At 41.1% G+C, this 22859-nt stretch overlaps 1 protein-coding gene across 1 annotated transcript; it reads left to right on the top strand.

The window, feature by feature from the left end:
- The first annotated feature begins 1245 nt into the window (after positions 1-1245).
- PIFO (primary cilia formation) lies at positions 1246-21053 on the top strand. Its single transcript, XM_021717993.1, has 7 exons — positions 1246-1354; positions 15495-15751; positions 15978-16115; positions 16863-16961; positions 17679-17809; positions 19634-19751; positions 20808-21053. Exons 1-7 carry the CDS (start codon positions 1246-1248, stop codon positions 20874-20876), a joined length of 921 nt encoding a protein of 306 aa, XP_021573668.1. The 3' UTR covers positions 20877-21053.
- The last annotated feature ends 1806 nt before the right edge of the window (positions 21054-22859 follow it).

The raw sequence follows: 22859 nt of genomic DNA, 5'->3' as shown, positions 1-22859 counted from the left end.
TATTGTTATTAAAGTCATGACATTTCTAGACAAAGAATGATGAGGTTTGGAGTAATACAGAGCACAGGAATTTGGAGGAATTTCCTACTAAGGCACAGAGGGCAGACATGGGGATGTGGGACTCTGAGCTTAATGAAAAAATGACATAAAATCAACACTTGGCTTTGAGGAACAGCATCTTTAAGCAATATAGTGGCCGGTGGCTAGGTCAAAGTGTTTTCCCAAACTAACGCCTTTTCCAATGCCACTATTTTCCCACAATGATTAATTCTGTCACCATTTCTAGAATGTAAAAACAACTACAACCTAAAAGGGTAGTGCCCCACTATTTTTTCCTCCTAGTTTTACACATAAATCACTCATTGAAATGAGTGTTTACTGTGCACCTACTATGTGTAAGAAAGGGGTGAGCATGAGCCAGCCACCATGACCACTCTGACCTCACCGCCTGCAATTCTCACTCTGCTTCAACCGTATCATCTCCTTGCAGTTTCTCAAGTATTCCAGGCATGTTACTGGAACTCCTTCCCTAGACTTCCATTTGACTCTCTCCCTCACTTTCTTCAGGCCTTCTCACAGTGAGGTCTTTCCTGGTCATTCAACCTAAGATCAAAGCCCCCCTCCTCGTCCTCTCCCTGCTGTGCTTCCTTTGCTCTTTCTTGACACTTACCACTTCCTAACGTTTCATTCATTTTATATATTTACCTTTTTTCTTTTCTGCCTTCCTCCCTACACTTAACCTCCATTAGGACAAAGATTTTTGTTAACTTCTATATTTTCACTGCCTAGAACCATACCTGGTGTATTATAAGAGTTTAATAATTCTTGTCGATAAATGAATGAGAACAATAAGTGAGATAGAAATTAACAAACTGAGTATTCCAAGCACTGGATCAGGTACTTTACATAGGTTGTCTCCTACTTCGTGAATATTGTCCCTGAGTTTATAGGAAATCGAGACCGCGTGAGGAGAAATAATTTGTCTAGAGTTATGTATTTGGTAATTGGTCAAAAGGAGGCCTTTCTGCATCCCTTTATGCCATAATCCTACCTTTGCAGAAAGCAAATGTCACAATGACCTAGAGAGAGACATCCTGGGTGCGACCATTGCTTAGCAGCCAGTCTCAGTCATACCCTTCATTTCTTGGTCCAAGTCCACTCATGTGAGTGGTGACTCATGGAGATAATATGTGAGGGATTCAAGCTTATTGAAAATCTCCCCCAAGAAGTTGCTCTTGTCCAGAGATGCTCAGGAATCCACAAAGTCTGGACCGTCTGGTCCCATCTGAGAACCTGGAAGACAACAAAATTATGCCACGGATCAGACTGCCATATGCCTGGAAGTTTGCTAATGGTAATCATGTTCTTGGACTCTGGTACATGTATGAAAACTCATCCTTTCAGTACTGGAACCTAATTGGAAAAAAGTGAGGGATACATAGGATTACATAAGGGACTTTATTCTGGATGGAGATAGAAAAAGTGTTCCTTTCACCAAGTAATGAGCATTACCAGGGGGCAGCAACCATTGAGATAAATGAGCACCACTTTTTATTTGCACAAATGTACCCTTGGAGCTAGCTGCATCCCTTGGCATGGAGGTGGTGGATTGGAAGAGCATTAACATTTGTTAAATGCCAACTATGGACTAATCGCTGTGTAATATTTGTTCCCGAGTTAGCTTCTAGATTCTCATGGCAGCCCTAGAAGGAAAGAGGTGATCAGTGCTTGCTATTCTATAGATAAACCAAGGTTTGAGAAGTTTAAGCAACTTCCACAAAGTCACATAACTAGTAAATGACAGACCAAGACTTTTTGAAAGCCAGTCTTGAGTCCTTTGTTTAGTCCTCAGCCACCAGAAGAGAGATATGGTTTTTAAAAAGTCTGGAAGGTGGTATTTAGAAAGTCCAATGTCCTTCCTTCTGTCTTTCTTCTCCAGAATGCAGAGCCTGTGGACTAGGGGGTTCTCAATTCTGCTTTGAGTAGTGGATTATTTTATAACAATTTGTTTATTATCCTAAAATTAAAGTTCATGAATATCATAACCAGTTACCACATATAATTTCACAAACAACTCAATATAATGCTATAACTCTAAGGTAAAGGAGGAAAAAAAATTCCTAGTAAGATAATACGGTTTTCAGTATATAAATGTTCAGATAGAACCACTTTAGAGACAATGAATTCGTTAGACACTTGTACCATATATTGTATAGTGAATTAGTCTAGATATAGTGTATAATGAATTAGACTAGAATTAAGAGAAGAAAGTCAAAAGTAGTTTCATACAAGCTGTTTAGGAAAGTAAAAGAACAGAGTTGTAAGTGGACACCAGAACAAAAACTAGTGTTAGGAGAATAAATAACACTCTTTATGTACTTGTTTCTGATAATGGAAAAAGATAAATAGCTTTAGTTGAAATAGGAATAATACCTAAACAATATACAGACCATTGAAGTGAAAAAAAGGGGGTGTGAATATATTATTCATTTCATTGATTCACAATATTTTACATATAATAAAGTACATGTGATTTTTGTGACTTGCACTGAACGTGTAATAATAAAGTCAGGGTATCTGAAGTGGTCACCACTTTTAATATTCATAATTTCTATGTACTGAGTATTCATCATTTCTATCTCCTAGCTTCCTTGAAATATACAATACATTTTTTTTAGATTGGAAAATATAGTTTATTTGGAAGATAAATTAGAGAAAAAGAGAGAGGAGATTCACCTCCCCAAGGTAGGGGAGGGGGCCAAACTAAGAAAACATGGCAGCCATAGCTCAAAGAACACATGGCCTGACCAGTGCTTAATAAAACAATGGCCCGCCGGGCTCGGTGGCTCAGCCTGTAATCCAGCGCCTTGGGAGGCTGAGGTGAGTGGATTGCCTGAGCCTGTGGGTTTGAGACCCGCCTGGGCAACTTGGTGAGACCTCATCTCTACAATCAATCAAAAAAATTAGCTGGGCGTGGTAGCGCGCGCCTGTAGTTCCAGCTACTTGGAAGGCTGAGGCAGAAGGATCGCCGGAGCCCAGTAGGTCGAGGCTGCGGTAGCCGGGAGCGGCCACTGCACTCTAGTCTGGGCGATGGAGTGAGACTCCAACTCAAAAAAAATTAAAAATAAATAAATAAATAAATAAATAAATATATAAAACAATGGCCCATTGTTGTTAACTATAGTCATTCTCCTCTGCTGTCAAATGACAGAACTTATACCATTTATCTAAGTGTATGTTTATATCCATTAACTACTTTTCTCATTCTCTTAATGATACTTTTTTAAAAACTTCAGCCCTAAAGAAAAGTTGCAAAAAAGAGTACAAATAATTGACTTCTTCTCACCCAAATTCCTTAATTGTTAAACATTACTTTGTACTCTCTTGATCTCTCTCTTCTCTCTCCATATGTATACACTTTTCTGACATGATGTCTAATTCCCCCAACAATTCCTATATAACTCTCTCAGATAATTCTCCTACATTAAGATCATACCACCTGACCAATCTGAAAAAATCAACATTGATAAAAACACCACCATAAATTCACATTTCCTATTCAAATTTTGCCAATTGCCCCAGCAACACATTTTTCTATTTCATCCAGGATCCTATCCAGGAATTCACATTGCTTGTGAGTTCCATGTTTCATCAATATCCTTCATTACAGAATAATTCCTGGGCCTTTTTTGTCCCTCATATTCTTGATAGTCTTAAAGGACACAGCCCTTTTATTCTGTAGCAGATTCCTGAAGATTGTGGCAGCTGTCTAAGCAAGTCCAAAATCCAGAGAGCAGGCAATCAGAAAGGTTATGGCAGGCTGAGCCCCATGGACTGAAGTTGGCAGGTGGAATTTCTTCTTTCTCCCTCTCACTGTCTTTTTAAAGTCTTCCTACTCATTAAATAATGTTCACACGGCTTATCTGAAATAATCTCCTTTACTTGGAGTTAACTGATTACAGACTTTAATTACAGACTTTAATCTCCCAAATCTCTTCACAATAAAACCTAGACTAGTGTTTGATTAAGTAACTGAGGATTGTATCTCAGCAAAACTGACACATCAAAAAAGCTATTACAGGAAAAATTTCTGTGATAAACCAAATATTACACAAATATCATATTCCTCATGAAACTCTTATTCTTCAACCTGGGCCACCATTCATAACTTCTGATTGCACCAACTACTACTATGACAGCTGCCAAATGATTGTCTAATTTCATAATTCTTTCTTCATATATTAGTTGGCATTATATTATAAAGTATTTTCCTTTCTTATTTATATATTTATATTTTTTCGTTTATTTATTTACATCTGTATGAACTCATGTATTCTCATCTTATTTACTGGATTGTGATACAGTGACAATGGGCATCCTTATCTTGATTTTAATCCCAGAAGAAAAAATTTCTGTTTTTCATTATTAAGTATATTTTCCATAGATTTTTTTGTAGGCAATATTTATCAAATTAAGGAAGCTATTCTTAGCTTGCTAAGAGATTTCATTTTAAATCATGAGTGGATATTGAGTGGTATCAATTGCTTGCATCTATTGAGATGGTCGCATATTTTAATTCTGTCAACATAGTAAATTATATTGATTTTATTTTAGAATGTTATATCAACCCTGCATATCCGGGTTAATTCTAACTTTGTCATGAAGTGACAAACTGCATTTATTTTGCTAAATTTTGTTCACATTTTTGCATTTATGCTCTTAAAAGAAATTGACCTGCCATTTTCTTTTCTTGTAATGTATTTGTCAAATACTGTCATTATGGTTTTGCTAGTCTTATAGAATACATTGAGGAATGGTCTCTCTTTTTATGTTATCTTGAGTAGTTTGTATAGAATTGTTGTTATTTTTTTTCTCTCTCTCTCTCTCTCTCCCCCTCTTTCTTTACTTTGTATCACTTCTTTTTTTCTTTCCTTTTATTGTAAAGATGTGGGGTACAAGACAGGATCAAGTCCATAAGTAGTATACATGCAGGTGAAGTTTGGGCCTCCAACTGGTACTCACTTCCCCTGGTTTAGGACCAGGTACCTTTAGGTTTTATTTGAAAGACTTCCTACAGCTCTTGTCTTTCTTTTACCATAGTCGCTGTTATTGATTTCTTGACTCGGTATGATGTGTCTACCCCTTTTCTGCCATTCAGACAGTCGTTTCAGTAGGCAAGAGCACTTGGTATGGTCCTTCCCAGTTTGGTTGGAGCTTAGTTTCCTTCCAAGTCTTGATCAACTTTCAGTCGCCAGGCTGAAAATGGTGAACTGTGAACTCAAGAAGAGGATTTTGAGCAAGGAATCCTTTTAATTTAATGGAAGATAGGGTAGAAGAGATGGTTGAAATACGTTTTCTTAAAAATTGATCTTTAGTTTCCCGAGTCAGTAAATCTGTTACTTTACCTAGATAGGGCCATATAATAGATCATAGGGTGATAAACCCAAATCTCTTTGAGGAGCTGATCTAATTTGGAGGAGAACTATAAGAAGACATTTGACCCAGGGCAACTTTACTTTTAATAATAGTTTAGTTATATGGGTCTGTAGAGTTTGGTTCATTCACTCTATCCATCCTGAGGATGATGGATGCCAAGGTGTATGAAAGTCCCATCACATTTGGAGTGCTGTTGTAATACCTTGCGATACTTGGAGGTAAAATGGCTTTCATTATCCAAATCAATGTTTTGGGTTTTTTCTACCCCACTACCAGTATTTTTTATTAGACCAAATCTAGGGATTCCCTGTTTCAAAAGTATTTTTATTACATACCCTGTTGTAGCTGATGTTGTTGGGTATGGCTCCATCTACCCAGTAAAATGATCAAAAATTACTAATAGGTACTTAAGTTTTCCAACCTTGGACATTTCAGTGAAATCAATTTGTATACTTTGGAAGGGTCTTAATCCAGGAGGTTTTTCCGCCTTTTAATGACCCCCTGATTACCCTTTTATTTATTTTCTTCCAAATTATACATTCCTCACAGATTGTTTAGCAACAGTATAAATACCTAAGCATCCATAGGTTTTTAAGAGAGCATTACATATTGCTAGGGTTCCTCAATGGCTTTATGCAATAGTCATTAATTTCCTAATAATTGGTTTATTAACCAATTATTCTTCCATTGGGGAGAATCCACCTCCCCTTCTTATTTGGAGCAGCCCCTACCTTTCTCATCTTTTATTTTCTTTTCTCACCCATACTTTGGGGCTAATTTTTGTTGGTTGTTCTTCTTCCTCTGAGATATGTCATTCGGACCTTAAGTTGACCTTGTGTCCCTGCATTAAGGCCTATCTGGAAAATTAGGTTTCTGCCTATGAGATTTGTTCCTGCTTCCAGAACAAATAAAAATGACCCTGTCATTGTCTCTGTTTCAGTTTTTATCATCATGGGTTTAAATATAGGAACCTGAAATCCTTCTCCTTTTACTCTGGAGACTAGAAGCTTTTCTGATAAAAATTGAACCTTTTGGGGTTGGAAGATTAGGGAGGAGCGAGCTGCCCCAATATTAATGAGGAATATTGTCCTCCTTATTAGGCCCCACCTTCGGACTCATCAAGGGTTCCTGGTGGGGTCTGATAAAGGGGAATCCTTGACCTTCCTATTCTGCATCTAGTGTCATAAAGAAGGCTTTGTTTTTTCCAATTCAGGGCAATCTCTCTAGAAATGCCCTGGTTTCTTGCAATGATAGCATTTAGCCCCCTTTTTATTAAAATCCCTTTTCATAGTTCCTTTTGGATTAAAAGTTTCTTTAGTCTGTCCTTTTTGAAACCCAGGTCTTGCCCAGGGAGAGTTTTCAATTTTTCCCCCAACTATTCTTTCTATAGTACTTACCATGATTCTAGCTTTTTGGTTTTGATTTTCCTCATCTCTTTTAACAAGCATCTTTTGTGCTTCTCTTAAAAATTCCTCAGTAGGGTTTTTTCATTCCATCCTTCCAGCTTTTGTAACTTTCTTGCACTGTCTAGCCAACTTTTGGCAACAAAATTAACTTTTAGAAGGCCCTACCCTACAAGGTTTTATTTTGGAGGGGGGAGGGGGGAGTGTTTAACCCTGAATACTTTCTCATTTGATCTCTAAGTCATTGTGAAAAGGCTGTTGGAATTACCTCCTTCTCTTGCTGGATTTCAAAGGCCTTTGAGACATTTTGGGATCTTGGGACTGACTTCCTGACCCCTTTAATTATTAATTCTCTTAAATCTTGCATTTTAACTCTATCTTCTAGGTTATAATTATTCCATCTGGGGTCAGTATTTGGATATTTCTGTTCAGCTGATTGTACTCCTGAGTTGGAGAATGTTCCCATTCCCAGATAAATATAGCAGTCTTTTGAATCATTCCCCTTTCTTCACCAGTGAATAGAATTTTCATAATAGACATCAGTTCTACCCAGGTATATATACATTTTAGGTCTGGGAAACTGATCAACTTGATTGACTAATCCTAAAGAATCATTTAATCATGATTTTTCTTTAATTTCTTACTTCAGTACTAGTAAGTGAGGAATTAACCAAGCCGATTTCTCCCTGCCCCAAGGGAACCTCCCCTTAGTGGGAATAATTTTGAATCTTCATCTGGATCTCCAGGGAAGAAAGGGAATTTTTAAAAATATCCTTTTTGTATTGTTCCAATTTTCCTTTCAAATTAGGATACAGGGGTTTAGGGCTTGGAAAATCTTAATTCTTGAGTTTCTGATAGATCTGCATCTCCTCCCATTCCCCTCCCCTAGATCCCCAGTCTTTTGGGGGGTTATAAAGGGGTGATACAGGAGAGCAGATCCCAAGGTTTTGTGGCGTTTTTTTCTCCTTTAGAGGCCCAGATGTTTTCCCTTCCTCTTTTCCCATTTGAAGGGGAAACATAGGAAGTGTTCCTGGAAGTCAACAAAGGACATAATCCCTTTCCTTAGATGAAACATAGGGTTTATTTTTTACATAGATTACTAAAGTCTGACAAAGCCATTCTTCATTGAAACCAAATTTTGGTCAAAACATTGAGGGCTGGCGAATTGGTTCCTTAGTTCATATAAAGCAACAAAATTTAATTATTTTCTTCTTTCCCTTTCCTTTGGTTTTGGAATTATTCTTCCAATTCTTTAATATTAATCCCAACAGACTATATGGGGGAATTTCCAGGGGGTCCTCTTGACCTCCCTTTCTAGGTCTAGACTGCTTCTTGGTTACCAGGTAAGTTGTGTAATTTCTGAGTTCCTCCTAAAGTGCTCGATCCCCTATACTGTGGGTTTCTTACAAGCATTAGGACTCTGAGTTTTTCCAAAAGTGCTTAACCCTCCTTACTAGAGGTTTCCTGCAAGCATTAGAACACTAAAGTGCTCAACTCCCCATATTAGAAGTTTCTTGCAAAGTTAAGACTCACTTTGTATCTTGAGATATGACTCAGCCACACACATTCAACCTCCAAGAATTTCCCCAACCCCCAAGGCAGTACTTATAGTTCAATTTTCTTACCTCAGCTCATTTACGAGTTTACTGGGTTGCGGCGGGTAGTGTCTGCCTGTTCAGCATCTCCTCCTCTGAGTCTCAGATACTGGTCTCAGGTTTATCTGCAGAGCAGCAGGAAATGGGATTTCCCAGCCAGAGTGAGCCACCTAAAACTGGGTGGGATGCATCTCTCTCTCCAGTGGGGCTCCGGTCCTACAGATGCAGGTCTCCTAGACGAGACCTCATGGCTGTGGGAGGTGAAGTCAACCCTTCTCAGTTTTGTTGTCAAAGCATGACATGGAGACTCAGAGATCAGGGGAGTGAAGCAGCTTTTTAAAATCTCACTTTTGCAGAAACAGATGCCTCCTGGTGAGCAGGCACACCAATGCAGTAGCAGCCAGCATATTTATGCCTCTAAGCAGAAATGCCTCCCCTGGTTCCCCATTGACTGAGTCCTTTCCTGGATGTTGTCTAAGCAATAATTTTGTACAAATGAGGAAAAACACAAGCAGTTTTTACACAAATAAGGTAAAATACATGTTTCTGAATTCTGATTGTGTCTCAATGCCCACCAATGGAAGCCTGCCAAAGAGAAAGCCTGCTAAGAAAGGAAGAACCAGGAAGTGAAGTAACAAATCACCATTTTGAAAATGAATCACCATTTTGTTTCTTACAATTTTAAAGATAAGTCAGGGAAAAAAATACTCTAGGTTGCTAAGCACTTCAGGGGAATATTTTCAGAGGTCAACTAATGCACATGCTGACTATAGAATATATTCCTATGAACAAATAACTAAAGAAGAAACAACTGTTTTCTCTAAATTATCTATTATACCTCTGAACACTTTTAACATTCAAGTGGTTTCCCTATAAAAAAAGATGTAAGTCAGTTTAGGGAACTAAGCTGTATATATACAAATGTAATACAATGAAATCTGTTTGAAATGGAAGCAACTTAACTAAGTGGAAAATTTCTGGCAATAAATGATAATGTGTCTAACCATTAAAGAGTAAAGAGAATGTGTAAACATAAAATGCTTTACATTTTTCATAAATTAATTCTCTCATTAGTCATAAATTTTTATTATAAATAATCTCAAAATTAAATCCTTAGGAACATGCTAGCTTTATTTCACTTACAAAAAGGGAAAAACAATTCATTACAGATAAATGCTATTAATAATATGCTATAACAAATAGGCATATATGATAATGAAAATTTAGAAAAATCTCCCAATTTAACCTTTTTTTCAACTAGGGTGATTGCACCTAGCCCATGTGCTACATGACACCAGGGCACCATTCCCACAATAATTTCTTCCGGTTGGACTTTTAAAAATTTTTATTGATGCATAATAGATGTACATAGTTTCTGGGCAATATGATAATTTAATACATTCATATAATTTGTAGAGATCCAATCAGTATACCTGGCGTATCCATCACCTTTAATATTTGTTATGTCTTTATGCTAGAAACATTTGAATTATTCTCTTCTTGCTGTTTTAACATGTACAATAGATTATTTTCAGCTAGCTCATTGATCATGGACTTTTGTTGAAATTATCTTTATTACTGATTCAACCTTGTTAATTGTTTGGTTTGTTCAGCTTTTCTTTTTTTAGTTCAATCTTGGTAGGTGATATGTGTCCAGGAATTTATCCATTTTTAATTTATTGGCATATAGCTGTTCATAGCTGTCTCTAATGATTTTTTGTATTTCTGTGGTGTTTGTTCACCTTTTTTCATTTTATTTATTTAGGTCTTCTCACTTTTTTCCTTAGTTGATCTAGCTACAGGTTTATTAAGTTTATTTATCTTTTCCAAGAACTAAATTGTCATTTTGTCAGCCTTTTGTATTTTTCTAGTCTTAATTTTGTTTATGTCTTCTCTGATCTTTATTATTTCTTTTCTTCTACTAATTTGATGTTTGGTTTGTTTTTGCTTTTCTAGTTCCTTCAGCTGCATTGTTAGGTTATTTATTTAAAATCTTTTTAGTTTTTTTATGAAGGCATTTATTGCCATAAATTTGCCTATCTTTGCTCTGCCCCATAGGTTTTGGTATGTTCTGTTTCTATTTTCATTTTTTAAAAAAATGTTTTATTATTTCATTTTAAATTTCTTTCTTCACTTACAGATTGTTCAGGAGCATGTTGTTTAATTTCCATATATAGTCTCCAAAAATCCTCTTGATATTGATATCTAGTTATATTCCATTGCGACCTGAGAAAATACTTGATATGATTTTGATTTTTAGAATGTGTTGGGACTTATTTTGTGACCTATCACATGATCAGTCCTGGAGAGAATTTCATGGGATGATTAAAAAAAAATGTGTATTCTGTAGCTGTTGGGTGAAATGTCCATTAGGTTCATTTGATCTAGGTCCATTAGGTCCAATTTAGATCTGATGTTTCTTTGTTGATTTTCTGTCAAGATGATCTTTCCAGTGCTGAGAAATGACTGTTATAGTCCTTGACTATTATTGTATTGTGGTCTATCACCCTTTAGATCTAATAATATTTGCTTTGTATATCTGAGTGCTCCGGTGCTGGGTGCATATTTACAAGTATTATATTATCTTGCTGTATTGATCCTTTTATTATTATATAAAGTCCTTCTTTGTCTCTTTCTATAGGTTACGTTGAAATCTATTTTGCCAGGTATTAGAATAGCTACTCCTACTTGCTTTGGTTGCCACTTGCATAGAATATCTTTTTCCATTCCTCTTCCTCTAATATTGTGGTTTCCTGTAGTGATAAAGTTTGATTCCTTTCTCTTTCTTCTTTGTGTAACCCTTTATCATGAGTTTTATAGGTTTTCATGTTTTCATGATGGTGCCATCTTTTCACTTCCAGAAGTAAAATTACCTTGATTGGTTTTTATAAGGCCAGTCTAGTGGTGGTGAATTCCTTTACTTTTTGCTTGTCTGAAATATTTTATTTATCCTTAATTTTTGAGGGATAGTTCTACTGGGTATAATATTCTTGGCTGACTGGTTTTTGTTTTGTTTTGTTTTGATTTGATTTGATTTGATTTTAGTAGGTGTGTCACTCTCACCCAGGCTGGAGTACAGTGGCACACTCAGGGCCATCACAGCCTCAACCTTCTGGGCTCAGACATTCCCTTTGCCTCAACCTTCCAAGTAACTGGAACTATAAGCATGTGCCACCACACCTGGCCAATTTTTAATTTATTGTAGAGACAAAGTCTCACCAAGTTGCCCAGGCTGGTCTCAAATCCCTGGGCTCAGGCAGTCCTCTTGCCTCCACCTCCCAAGGTGCTGGGATTCCAGGCATGAGCCACCACTCCTGGCCATCTTTTTTTCTTTCAGTATTTTGAAAATATCACCCCATTCTCTCCTGGCCTGTAAGATTTCTACTGAAAAATCTGCCGTTAGTCTGTTAGTCTAATAAAACTCCCTTGTATGTGACTGGATGCTTTTCTCTTGCTTTTTTAAAATTACTTCTTTGAGACCAGCCTGGGCAACTTGGCAAGACCTCATCTCTACAATAAATAAAAAATTAGCCAGGCGTAGTAGTGTGCATCTGTAGTTCCAGCTACTTAGAAGGCTGAGGTGGAAGAATCGCTGGAGCCCAGTGGGTAGATTCTGGGGTGGCCATGAGTGTGCCACTGCACTCCAACCTGGGTGACAGAGTGAGATTTCAAAAAAAAAAAAGCAATAAACCTCAAGAAACCATTTGCCATTGTTTTGTTAAACTCTGTTGTGTCCATGTGACTCTTTGGGCTATGGCTACCAGGCTTTCTAGCTTTGGCCCCCTCCCATACCTTGGGGAGGTGAATCTCCTCTCTCTTCCCGTCTCTAATTTACTTTTCAAATAAACTATATTTTCATTTCTAAAAAACAATGATTTCTTTGTCTTTGACTTTAAGCAATTTGAATATAATATTCCTCAGAGAGGACTTATCTGGATTGAATGTATTTGGGCTTCTTTGAGCTTCCTGGACCTGGATGCCCACCTCTCTCCCAAGATATTATTTTATTAAATATTTTTTCTCACCTTTTCTTTTCCTTTCTTCTACAATGCCCATAATGTGAATACATGTTCACTTAATAGTGTCCCTTAAATCCTGTGGGCTTTCTTCATTCTTTTAAATTTTTTTCCTTCTTTCTGCCTGTTATTTCAAAAGATACGTCTTTTTAAGTTCAGAAATTATTTCTTCTGCATGATCTAGTCTATTGTTGAAGTTCTCAATTGCACCTTTATTTTATTTGTTGAATTGTTCAACTCTAGGTTTTATTTGGTTCTTTTTTATGATATCTGTCTTAGTTAAATTTCTTATTAAAGTTATGCATTGTTTTCCTGATTTTGTTGAATTATTTATCTGTAGTCTTTGTATCTCACTAAGTTTCATTAATATGATTTGTTTTGTTTTGTTTATTGTTGCTGTTGTGGTTGTTTTGATACAAGGCCTCCCTCTGTCACCCAGGCTAGAGTGCATCCTGCAACCTCAAACTCCCAGACTCAAGCAGATCTTCCTCTTCAGCCTCCCAAGTAGCTGGAACTACAGACATGAACCACCACACCTGACTAGTTTTTGTTTTGTTTTTTGTAGGGTCTCACTGTGTTTCCTAAGCAGGTCTTGAACTCCTGGGCTCAAGTGATCCTCCAGCCCTGGTCTCCCAAAGCACTGGGATTACAGTGATGAGCCACCATGCCTGGCCAACATTATTATTTCAAATTCATTTTTTTGGCATTTCATATATTTCTTTGTGTTTGAGTTCTGTACTGGATAATTATTTTCCTTTGGAGGTGATACATTTTTTGCTTTTTCATGGTTGACATATCCCCACGTTAATTTGTACACATCTTGTGGAGAAGATGTCTCTTCCAATTTTATGGAGTAGGTTTCCTAGGGAAAGACTTCCTCATCTGAATGGATCTTGGGATGTTGGTTCATTGGGGTACATTGGCCTTGTTCTAGGTAAACACAGTAGTGTGTTCTCTGTGTAGTATCTTCAGTTATAATACAATACTAGTGGTGTTTGAGAGTTTTCTAGAGGTCTAGAGGGAGTTTGTGTTGATGGTGGTGCATCTTGGCCAGGGATGGGCTCACTGGGATGTTTCTCAAGTCGGGGGTATATGTGTACACAGAGTGGGTTGGCCAACTTGGGGTTTGGCTCACCAGGGTTGGGACCTCAGGCCTGTTGCTCTGGCTGGTAGCACAGTCACATGATTGTTTGGCTGGCCTGGGTGTGTCTGCCACACAGTAGTCCATGGGGCTATTTCTCCAGTCTAGTCTGCAGGTGCCCAGCTACTTGGCTAGACTGGGGTGGGCTTTCTGGAGGCATTCCACAGGGCTGTTTGTCAGGACTGGGACACATCTGCATGACTTCCCAATTGGCCTGAGGACATGTTTGCTGAGGCAGCCCACAGGGCTGTTTGTTAAACCCAGGTCATGGTCACATGGCTTCTTGGCTGGCCTGGGTGCATGCCTGCTGGAAATGATCCATAACGCTATTTCTCTGGCTTGATATATAGGTGCGCAGCTGTTTAGCTGGCCTGGGGATATGTCTGCAGAAGACAGCCCACAGGGCTGTTTCATGGGCCTAGGACACAGGCAGAGGGCTGCTCATTTGGCCTGGGACATGCTTGCTATAAACAGCCTACAGGACTATTTCTCAGATGGTTTGGTGACATGTCTGTTGGAGATGGTCTGTGGAGTCATTTCTCAGGTCTAGGATATAGATGCAAGGTTTCTTGGCTGGCCTGAAAGTTGAGCTCATCAGTGTTGGCCCACAGGGCTGCTTCTCAGGCCTGGGACACAGGTGTATAGCTGCTTAGCTGGCATGGTGATACGTCTGCAAGGGGTGGACCATAGGGCTGTTTCTTGGGTCCAGGACATGGGCACACAGTTACTCAACCAGCCTGGGGTCTTGCACTCCAGGGGCAGCCTATGGAGCAACACCCCGATTTTTTTTTTAGTCAGGTTCTCACTCTGTCGCCCAGGCTGGTGTGCACTGGCACGATCACTGCTCCCTACAGCCTCGACCTCCTGGGCTCAGACAATCTTTCTGCCTCAACCTCCCGAGTAGGCCACAGGTCACCATACCTACCTAGTTTTTTTTTTTTAATCTTTTGTAGAGTCAAGGTCTTGTTCTGTTGCCCAGGCTGTTCTCAAACTCCTGGGCTCCCAAAGTACTGGGATAACAGGCATGAGCCACCGCACCCAGCCTCCAACAATTTTTAACGAGCAAAAATGTTTCCACAATTTCCAGAATATCCCCCAGGACTCAGGGTCACCTTTTTTGGAAACTCTAAATTAGAGCTATAAAATCATCCCTGAAAACAAGTGCTAGCCCAGGGTATGTATGGATTCTAAGGTCATCGTCTATAGGGGCCAAAGGGTTGTATGAACCAGTCTACACTGTGTGTTCTGTTACCTCTCACGCCTGCACAACTCCTAAAGTCCTCCTAAAAGTCTAGTGAAAACATCCAAGGCAAAGGTAAAAAAAGTCAACACACTATCTGACTTTATTCTTGGGTTATTAGGATTTTCATTGATAATAACCTCTTATATTATCACCATCAAGTATCAGGCACTGAACTGTTTTCATCTTGTCCTCCCCAATTCTCTCAAGAACACTCCAAAGAGTAATTTCTATGCCCAACTCAGAGTTGAGGAAAGCGGGGCTTAGAAATTTGACTGCCCAAAATTCTAAAGCTGTCCAGCACTTCTGTGAGTCCACGGCACTGACCGTTCCACTCAAGACCTCTAGTCCTTTCAAAGCTCCGTGCCCTCCCCATAGGGGTAGAGAGGGCAACCTGATGGGAAGGGTGGAGGAAAAGGACACACGGGCCTAAGAAGGCCTACCAGGAACTACCAGCCCAGCTCTGCCCCTCACTCCCGGCTCTGGGCGACGCCCAGGGAGCCATCCCACACCCCGTCGCTGCAGTGGCTGCGTTTTTCCTACATCACCATCCCAGTAGCCCGAACTTCGGGGTGTCCTGAACCTCACCGTCCCTCCCGCCACAGCAGCGCATTCCTCTTGGCCCCGTTTCCAAAGCTCTTTGTTCCCCCCCCCCCCCCCCAGGGCCGCAGCCCCTGCCGCCGCGGACCCCGCAAACCCTCCACCCTCCGCCCCGGGGCCGGAGGCTCCGTTCCCCCGGCTCGGGGCTCCCGGGTGCGGGTTCCCGCCCCCTGGGCGCGGCCCGCTGGCTGCGCAGGCGCACTCGGGGCCGCCGCCCGCCCCGCGCCGCGGCGGGGCTCTCCCGGGCCGCCTCCGTTCCCTTGGCAACGCCGTACACAAGTGCGAGCCCCGGCGGCGCGCGATGTGCTTCGGCAAATCGGGTGAGCGGGGCTGCGGGGACGCCTGGGGGGGGCGGGATGGGGAGGCTGGGGAAGACCCAGGGGGAGGAAGCGCAGCCAGCCCCCTCCGTGGAATTTGATCCGGGTTTGGTGAGTGCCCAGGTGGGTCCTGTCCTCCGCCTCCCCAGACCCTCCCCTCCCTCGAGGCGCTCGCGTAGAGGAGGTGCCGTCCCTCACGGGGAGTTTCTCCTCTTTCTTGGTTTTAGAGACGGTGGGTAACTACTCCTTTGGAACACGTCAGCAGAGGCAGCTCTTTCCTCTCTACCACCCCCCAGATTTGACTGGGAACAAGTTTCTTCCCCTTAGGGGATCGCCCCACAGAGGACCTGGGTGTTACGTGTCAGATGTGAGTACTCCCCTCCCCTTCGGTTGGTCTCCATTCCCGGGCTATGGAAGGATACCTAAGTTTCCCAAAAGAAAAACTCTACGGGAATTGAGATCGTCAGAGTCCCAACATGAGAAAGTGCTCTGGTCTCCTGGTTCAAGTCAATAGCAGAGATTAAAGGACCATTGCCCCCCCCCCCCCACACACACACCTTTGCACCCCTATTAACGCAAACCTTGGTTTCGTATAGTCCCCACTCCAAAGTCCTGTGAGCCAATGCCTGTTAGCCTCCTGTTAGTCCAAACCTCAGGCAGACAGTTGCATTACAGCAAGTTCAGTGGGCTCACAAGAGCTAATTCACCAGAGTGCCTAGAAATGCCATATTTTCTACCTATCCAGCCACATCCCTCTGCAGTTACTTGTGTTACTCATGTAACTGTATGGACTTGGCCTGAAAGGAGTCAAGACAAGAATGAGTATGCAGAGAAGGTTCAGGGGAAAACATTCTAAGTTCACTCCATTTTAATGGTCCAAATTCCTTAGGAGGCCTAAAATGTCATTTATTTTACCTATCCAGCCACATCCCTTTGCAAAGTTACCTATGTTACTTATGTAATTGTGTGGTCTTGACCTAGGAGTCACAACAAGAATGAGTATGCAGGGAAGGTTCAGAGGGGAACATTCTAAGTTTACTCCCTTTTGATGGCCCTAAAATTCTCTATGTGGTGGTGTTTTTCTTTGTTTTTTTTTTAAATATACCATCCAAAGAGATATGACTTGGCGTACAACCTGTCTAAGATCCCAACCAGTATAAAAGGATATGCTTTGGGAGCCAGAACAGCTGTGAGATTTAAGCCAATCGAGAAGGTAATATGCGGGAATTTTATGGTGATGCATGTGGTTGTGTGTGTATTTGTATTGGGGTGCAAAGGGCAGGGAGCAGGGGGATGGACTAAAAGAATATGCCCTGAAATTCAAGAAAAGTGGGCATTGAACCAAAAGCTATTAAGACGCCTGTTTGGAAGCTTGGGTGTAGCATTGCAACTATGTATGTGAGTGTACTGGGCAGAGCGGAAGAAATGACCCCAAGACGGGCTTTGGTGCTAAGATGCCTGAGGTGAAAATACTGGCAGCTGTGTTTATAGACATCATATTGTCTTGTTAGGCAAAAACAAATTCCAGCTTTTCCACTCTTTTGTGAGTTTGGATTATAAGTCTGAAATCTTCAGTGTAGGATCTTAATCTCTTGTTGGACATTTTCCTGACACTCAAGGAATAGGGACACTGGCTCTAAAAATCTCTGAGGGGGTGGTCAGGGCAGTGGCTGTGACAAGTTGCCTTGGTTCTCTGCCCATCTTAGGTTTATTTCTACAATCTACACAATATGTGTCTTTAGATAGCTGAACCACACCCGCCTGTATCTTGGTTTCCTCCCTACTGTAGTCCTATTTCCATAGCTTGAGGGGACTGAACCATAGCCGATTTATGAACAGGAAGAGGATGATTGTAGAGTTTTCTCCCTGGAAGACTTTATGTGTATACTCATATCTCCCACTAACATCCTGATCTTTTTCTTGGAAACAGGATATGACACCCTATCCAGGCATGTACCAGAGAGTAAGCCCTCGGGAGGAAAAACACAAACAAAGTTTTGCCCCATTTAATGCCTTGGTGCCTCGATTTAGAAAACAAGCAAAGGATCCTTCTTATCCCGGGTACGTCTCCTATTTGGGGGTATTCTTCAAAAGAAGCAATAGGAAGGAAAAAAGTACATAAAGACAGCAATCCCAGTTAAATAAAAAAAATCACTCATCTTTAAAGACTTAACTGACTGCCTCCCAGATTTCTGGCATTGTAAAATTATAGAATTATAGTTATTCATTCAATAGTTGGTTGTTTGTTTATTGAGACAGGGTCTTACCTATCGCCCAAGCTGAAGTGCAGTGGCATGATCTCAGCTCACTGCAGCCTTGACCTGGGCTCAAGTGATCATTCCACTTCAGCCTCTCCAATAACCAGGACTACAGGCGCATGCCACCACTCCCAGCTAGTTTTTAAAATTTTTTTGTGGAGACAAGATCTCACTGTATTGCCCAGACTGATCTTGAACTCCTGGGCTCAAGAGAGTCTCCCATCTCGGCCTCCCAAAGCGCTGGGATTGCAGGCATGAGCCACCACACCTGTACGTTTTAGAGATTTTTGCATTAAACCTATTACGCGGGTTCCTGATTCCTTGGAACATACATTCTAAATTCCAAACGGGGAAGAAACAAATGCATAGGAAAAACACCAATAGTAATAAGGAGAATGATCTATAATTAATTAGTCAAACTGTGACACTTCTGAGAAGGAAAAGGAGTCTAGTAGTCATTTTATACAAGGACAGTAGCCGTAAGTTGGGACTGTCATGGGCACACCAGGAAGTATGTTGTTCTGTTGACATGCTAGAAGAAGGTAAAACAGGATGCCAGTCTGATAGGGAGTGATGGGCTGGTGGCTACTTTAGCAAGGGTTGAGGAAATGACACTAGATCTGAGATCTAATGACGAGACTGAGCCAGCCTGAAGAGCTGAGGACAGAACATTCCAGGCAGAGGGAGCACCAAGGGCAAAGGCTGTGAGCTGGGAGTGAATTTCATGTGAGGAAGAAGGAAAGAAGGCCAGCATGCCTACAGTGTGTGAGCAAGGGGAAAATGAGAAGAGAGAAGGAGGGCTGACTGGAGTAGATAGGCCTTGTGGGCCAAGGAACTTATTCTCGATGCTGCAGGAACTTATTCAGAATGTATGGAGTTGTAGAGCGAAGGGTCAAGGCCTTTCTTTTATTGACAAGAGATCCAAGGATCAGAAAGTGGATGTAACTTTCTCAATCTTGCATTAAGGAAGAAGTGTTGAGTCTTGATCCCCATATCCACTCTAGGTGTTATTTCCTTACAGTAAAGAGTCTACACCAAAACACAAAGTGTTATGAACAAAGGCAACTTAAAAATCATTCCATGGCCAGGTATGGTGACTCACGCCTATAATCCCAGCACTTTGGGAGGCCAAGGTGAGAGAATTGCCTGAGCCCACGGGTTCGAAACCAGCCTGGGCAACTTGGCAAGACCTCATCTCTACAATAAATCAAAAAATTAGCTGGGCGTGGTGGCGCATGCCTGTAGTTCCAGCTACCTGGAATGCTGAGGCGGAAGGATCACCTGAGCCCAGCAGGCCGAGACTGTGGTGGCCATGAGCATGCCACTGCCCTCCAGCGTGGGCCACAGAATAAGACTCCAACTCAAAAAAAAAATCATTCCATTGCCAAGAACGTTTAACTGGTTCTGCTTCGTCATGCCTATGTTGCAGATAGGTCATCATTGCCCTTTTATCACTGACTTCAAACTGTGAGCAGCACTTATTTATCACTGTTAGAGGTCTCTTTCATTGCCCAACACTCTGGGACTTTCTGCTCTCAGCTAAGGATACTGAGATGGCAGTGATGCTGATGGAGTTCATGTATGGTTGCTAACTCATTAGACATGACGTTTGTATTTTTATTTCTAGCCCTGGCACTTACTACCCAGAGAGGAGGCCACCCCCCAAAATTGCTTGGCCAATGAGATTTGGATCTCCAGACTGGGCTCAGGTTCCATGTCTACAAAAAAGAACCCTAAAAGCTGAGGTAATAAGATTGGACTTCTATAGAGTACTCTATCTGGTACTTCATATATATTTGGAGTTCTTAATCAGGAGTCTGTGAATGAACTTCAGGAAGTCCTTGGTCTCCTAAAATGATCTGCACAATTTTCTATGTATATGAATATGAGGATTATTTTTGGAGAGCTATACAATTTCAAATTTTAAATACAAATTTAAAATTGTATATGACTAAACAAAAGTCACTTTTTCTTATTTAATCCTTAAATAATCTTTTTCGGTAGGCATAGGTGAGATGTCCCTAGATGAAGAGGAAAACACTGAGGCCCAGATGGATTTAGTGATTTGTGCAGGTTGCTTGGCTGGAATACAGATTTTGTGACTCATAATCCAGTGCTCCTTCCATAACACCACTTGAATATTAGGTTACTGGAGAGCTGGAGAGCATCTAGTTAAGAGCATACATACTGGGGACAAAACATGCCTGAGGTCAAATACTAGCTCCAGTATTTACTCTTTGTGTGATCTTACATAAGTCCCTTAATTTGTCTAAGCCTCAGTTTTCTTATCTGTAAAATGAGTATAATAACAGAATCCATCAGATATGGTTATAAAGATTAATCATGATAATTTGAAAAATCATTTTACACAGTACCCAATGACATAATAAATGCTCAGTCCATGTTAGCTCTCATCATTCCAGAGTTGCCTTTTTTTCCTAGTGGAATGTTGGGTTAATTCCACAAATATTTATTAAATGCCTAATGTAGTAACATCATGATGTTAGGGTCTATGGGTAACGTTCAAACATTAAACATATCATCCTTGTCTTTGAGAAAACCTACCAACTCCTTGGAGATTTACCAAGTAGCAAATAATTTCTAACATGATATACCCCATAGTAAGATGATTTAAAAAATAGATGTACAAACAAATGTGGAGAGGATCTCCAAGGCTAGATTACCGTGGGGTGGGAATTCAAGCTATCTATGATGTACGGTTCTCTTTTGCACAACGAGGAAGATCAGAGGCAGAGGGTTCTCATTAGGATATTGAGCTGTACAATTTTCTTTCATTGCAGCTGTCCACAGATAAAGACTTTAGAAAGCACCGGAACCGTGTGGCCTACTTAAGCCTGTATTACAACTGAGCAACGGTGACAACCTTCACGTGCTCCTCCTGAACACAGCATCTCCAGGATTGGGGACAGAGCTGCTCTTCTGCGTTACTGTGGCCCTCTTGTCTGCCAGCACGGGGGCCCAGGGAGGGGCAGGGACTCAAAACTTCTGTATGAGAGCATAAAGACTGGTACAGAGTGCTAGCTCCATCTGCTGGTGCATGATGTCTACATATGTAGCCGAATCCAGGGGCTCCTGTTGGGTGTTGAGTTGGTGGGTTTCATCTTAGTGAAATACTTATGGGCCCTGCCCTCGACCTCTAATTCCAAAGCACTGCTTACACGTACCAAGGCTTTGGGGAGGATTTGGGCTCAACAGATACAGAAGACACTCAAACTTAAAACATGTATGTTTTAGGAGCCCTTTCAAGTTTTTGAGTTCTCCAGCAGAGTGGGAAGGTCTTTCCCAGACGGACATGCAACTCAAAGAACCGAAAGTTTCTCATTTCCCATTATATCATCTACTTAGTCTGTCAGCATATATGCTGAGTTTCTACTATGTGTCGGGCAGAGTGGTAAGCCCTGGAAATATAGCAGGAATCAAAATAAACTCGTCGACTAGTTCCTTGGGCCCGAGCTGAGTCCCAAGGAGGACTCACCAGGTGACTAGGATTGGGTCTGCCCTCCAATCCGAATAGCCCCTTACAAGTTAGTCTGGGATTATAAAGGTCAGAACCCACAGCAGCCACATTCAAAGTACTTATCCAGACACCGAGACCTGCGAGGTAGGCCCCTTTCCTTCTAGCACTAGCTGAAATAACTCAAGTATTGAAATAACTCAAGTATGTTCAGGATCGGCACTATCAGATCAATCTCTTTAAAGAAGTGCTACCAAAACTCACTTAAGAAGAAATAGATTACCTGAATAGTCTTGTATCTCTTAAAGAAATTGAATTTAGTGTTGAAAACCTTCCAACAAAGAAAATTTAACACCCAGATCGTTCTGCTGTTGAATTCTGTCACACGTTTAAGGAATAAATAATTCCAATTCTACACAACGTCCTACCTGGTCCGGTGCGGTGGCTCATGCCTATAATCCCAGCACTTTAGGAGGCCGAGGTGAGAGGACTGCCTGAGCCCAGGTGTTCAAGACCAGCCTGAGCAACTGGGCGAGACCTCATTTCTACAATAAATTTAAAAAATTAGCCAGATGTGGTGGCGCACGCCTGTACTTCCAGTTACTTGGAAGGCTGAGGCGGAAGGATTGCCTGAACCCAGCATGTCGAGGCTGTGGTGCCTGTGAGTATACCACTGCACTCCAGCCTGGGCGACAGAGAGACTCCTACTCAAAAAACAAACAAAAACAATGCCCTACCAAAAATAGAACAGAAGGGAACAGGTCCTATTTTATGAATGAGGCCACTAAGTGTGGTCTACCTTATCTTTTAACGGGAAGGTCCTTTTACTCACTTAGTCTTCTTAGTAATTACCAGAAAGGTGGCAAGCCTGCATATGTCTGGATACCAAAGAGTAAGAAGCTGTCGGTAGCTTCAGAAAGTTCTAACCTACAGTAATCCTCGGGGCCATCCCAGCATCGGTGTTAGCTGGAGAAAGGACCATTAAGAAGCAAAACTTTAAGAGCATTTGATGCTGGGGGACTTCATTCCTTAAGGACCAAGTCCTGTAGCTTGGCTTGGGTAATGGTGGTAGAGAAGGCAGCAGAGCTGAATAAGTTTGTGAGGCAGGGTCTTATATCAACATTGATCTATTTCTCTCTCTCTCTCTCTCTCTCTCTCTCTCTCACATAGACACACACACTCTCTCTCTCACACACACACACACCTACTCTTCTTTACTTCCTAGTTAGCTAGCTCTCTCTCTCTCACATACATACATACACACACACACACACACACACACACACACACACACACACACACACACACCCCTGCCTTCCTTCACTTCCTAGTTAGTGTGGTTATGTAGAGGACAATGAGCTTCTAAAGAATACAGAGA

Source organism: Carlito syrichta, unplaced genomic scaffold (genome assembly GCF_000164805.1).
Source record: "Carlito syrichta isolate Samal-C Ts95f unplaced genomic scaffold, Tarsius_syrichta-2.0.1 Scaffold311678, whole genome shotgun sequence".
Taxonomy (NCBI): domain Eukaryota; kingdom Metazoa; phylum Chordata; class Mammalia; order Primates; family Tarsiidae; genus Carlito; species Carlito syrichta.
This window is presented reverse-complemented; position numbering and strand designations above follow the sequence as displayed.

Excerpts from the sequence above, each read along its gene's own strand:
- PIFO (XM_021717993.1), top strand. The coding sequence starts at position 1,246 with ATGCTCAGGAATCCACAAAGTCTGGACCGTCTGGTCCCATCTGAGAAC. Across the intron at positions 15,752-15,977 it reads GATGTGCTTCGGCAAATCGG|ACGGTGGGTAACTACTCCTT; the intron begins GTGAGCGGGGCT and ends TTGGTTTTAGAG. Across the intron at positions 17,810-19,633 it reads AAGGATCCTTCTTATCCCGG|CCCTGGCACTTACTACCCAG; the intron begins GTACGTCTCCTA and ends TTTTATTTCTAG.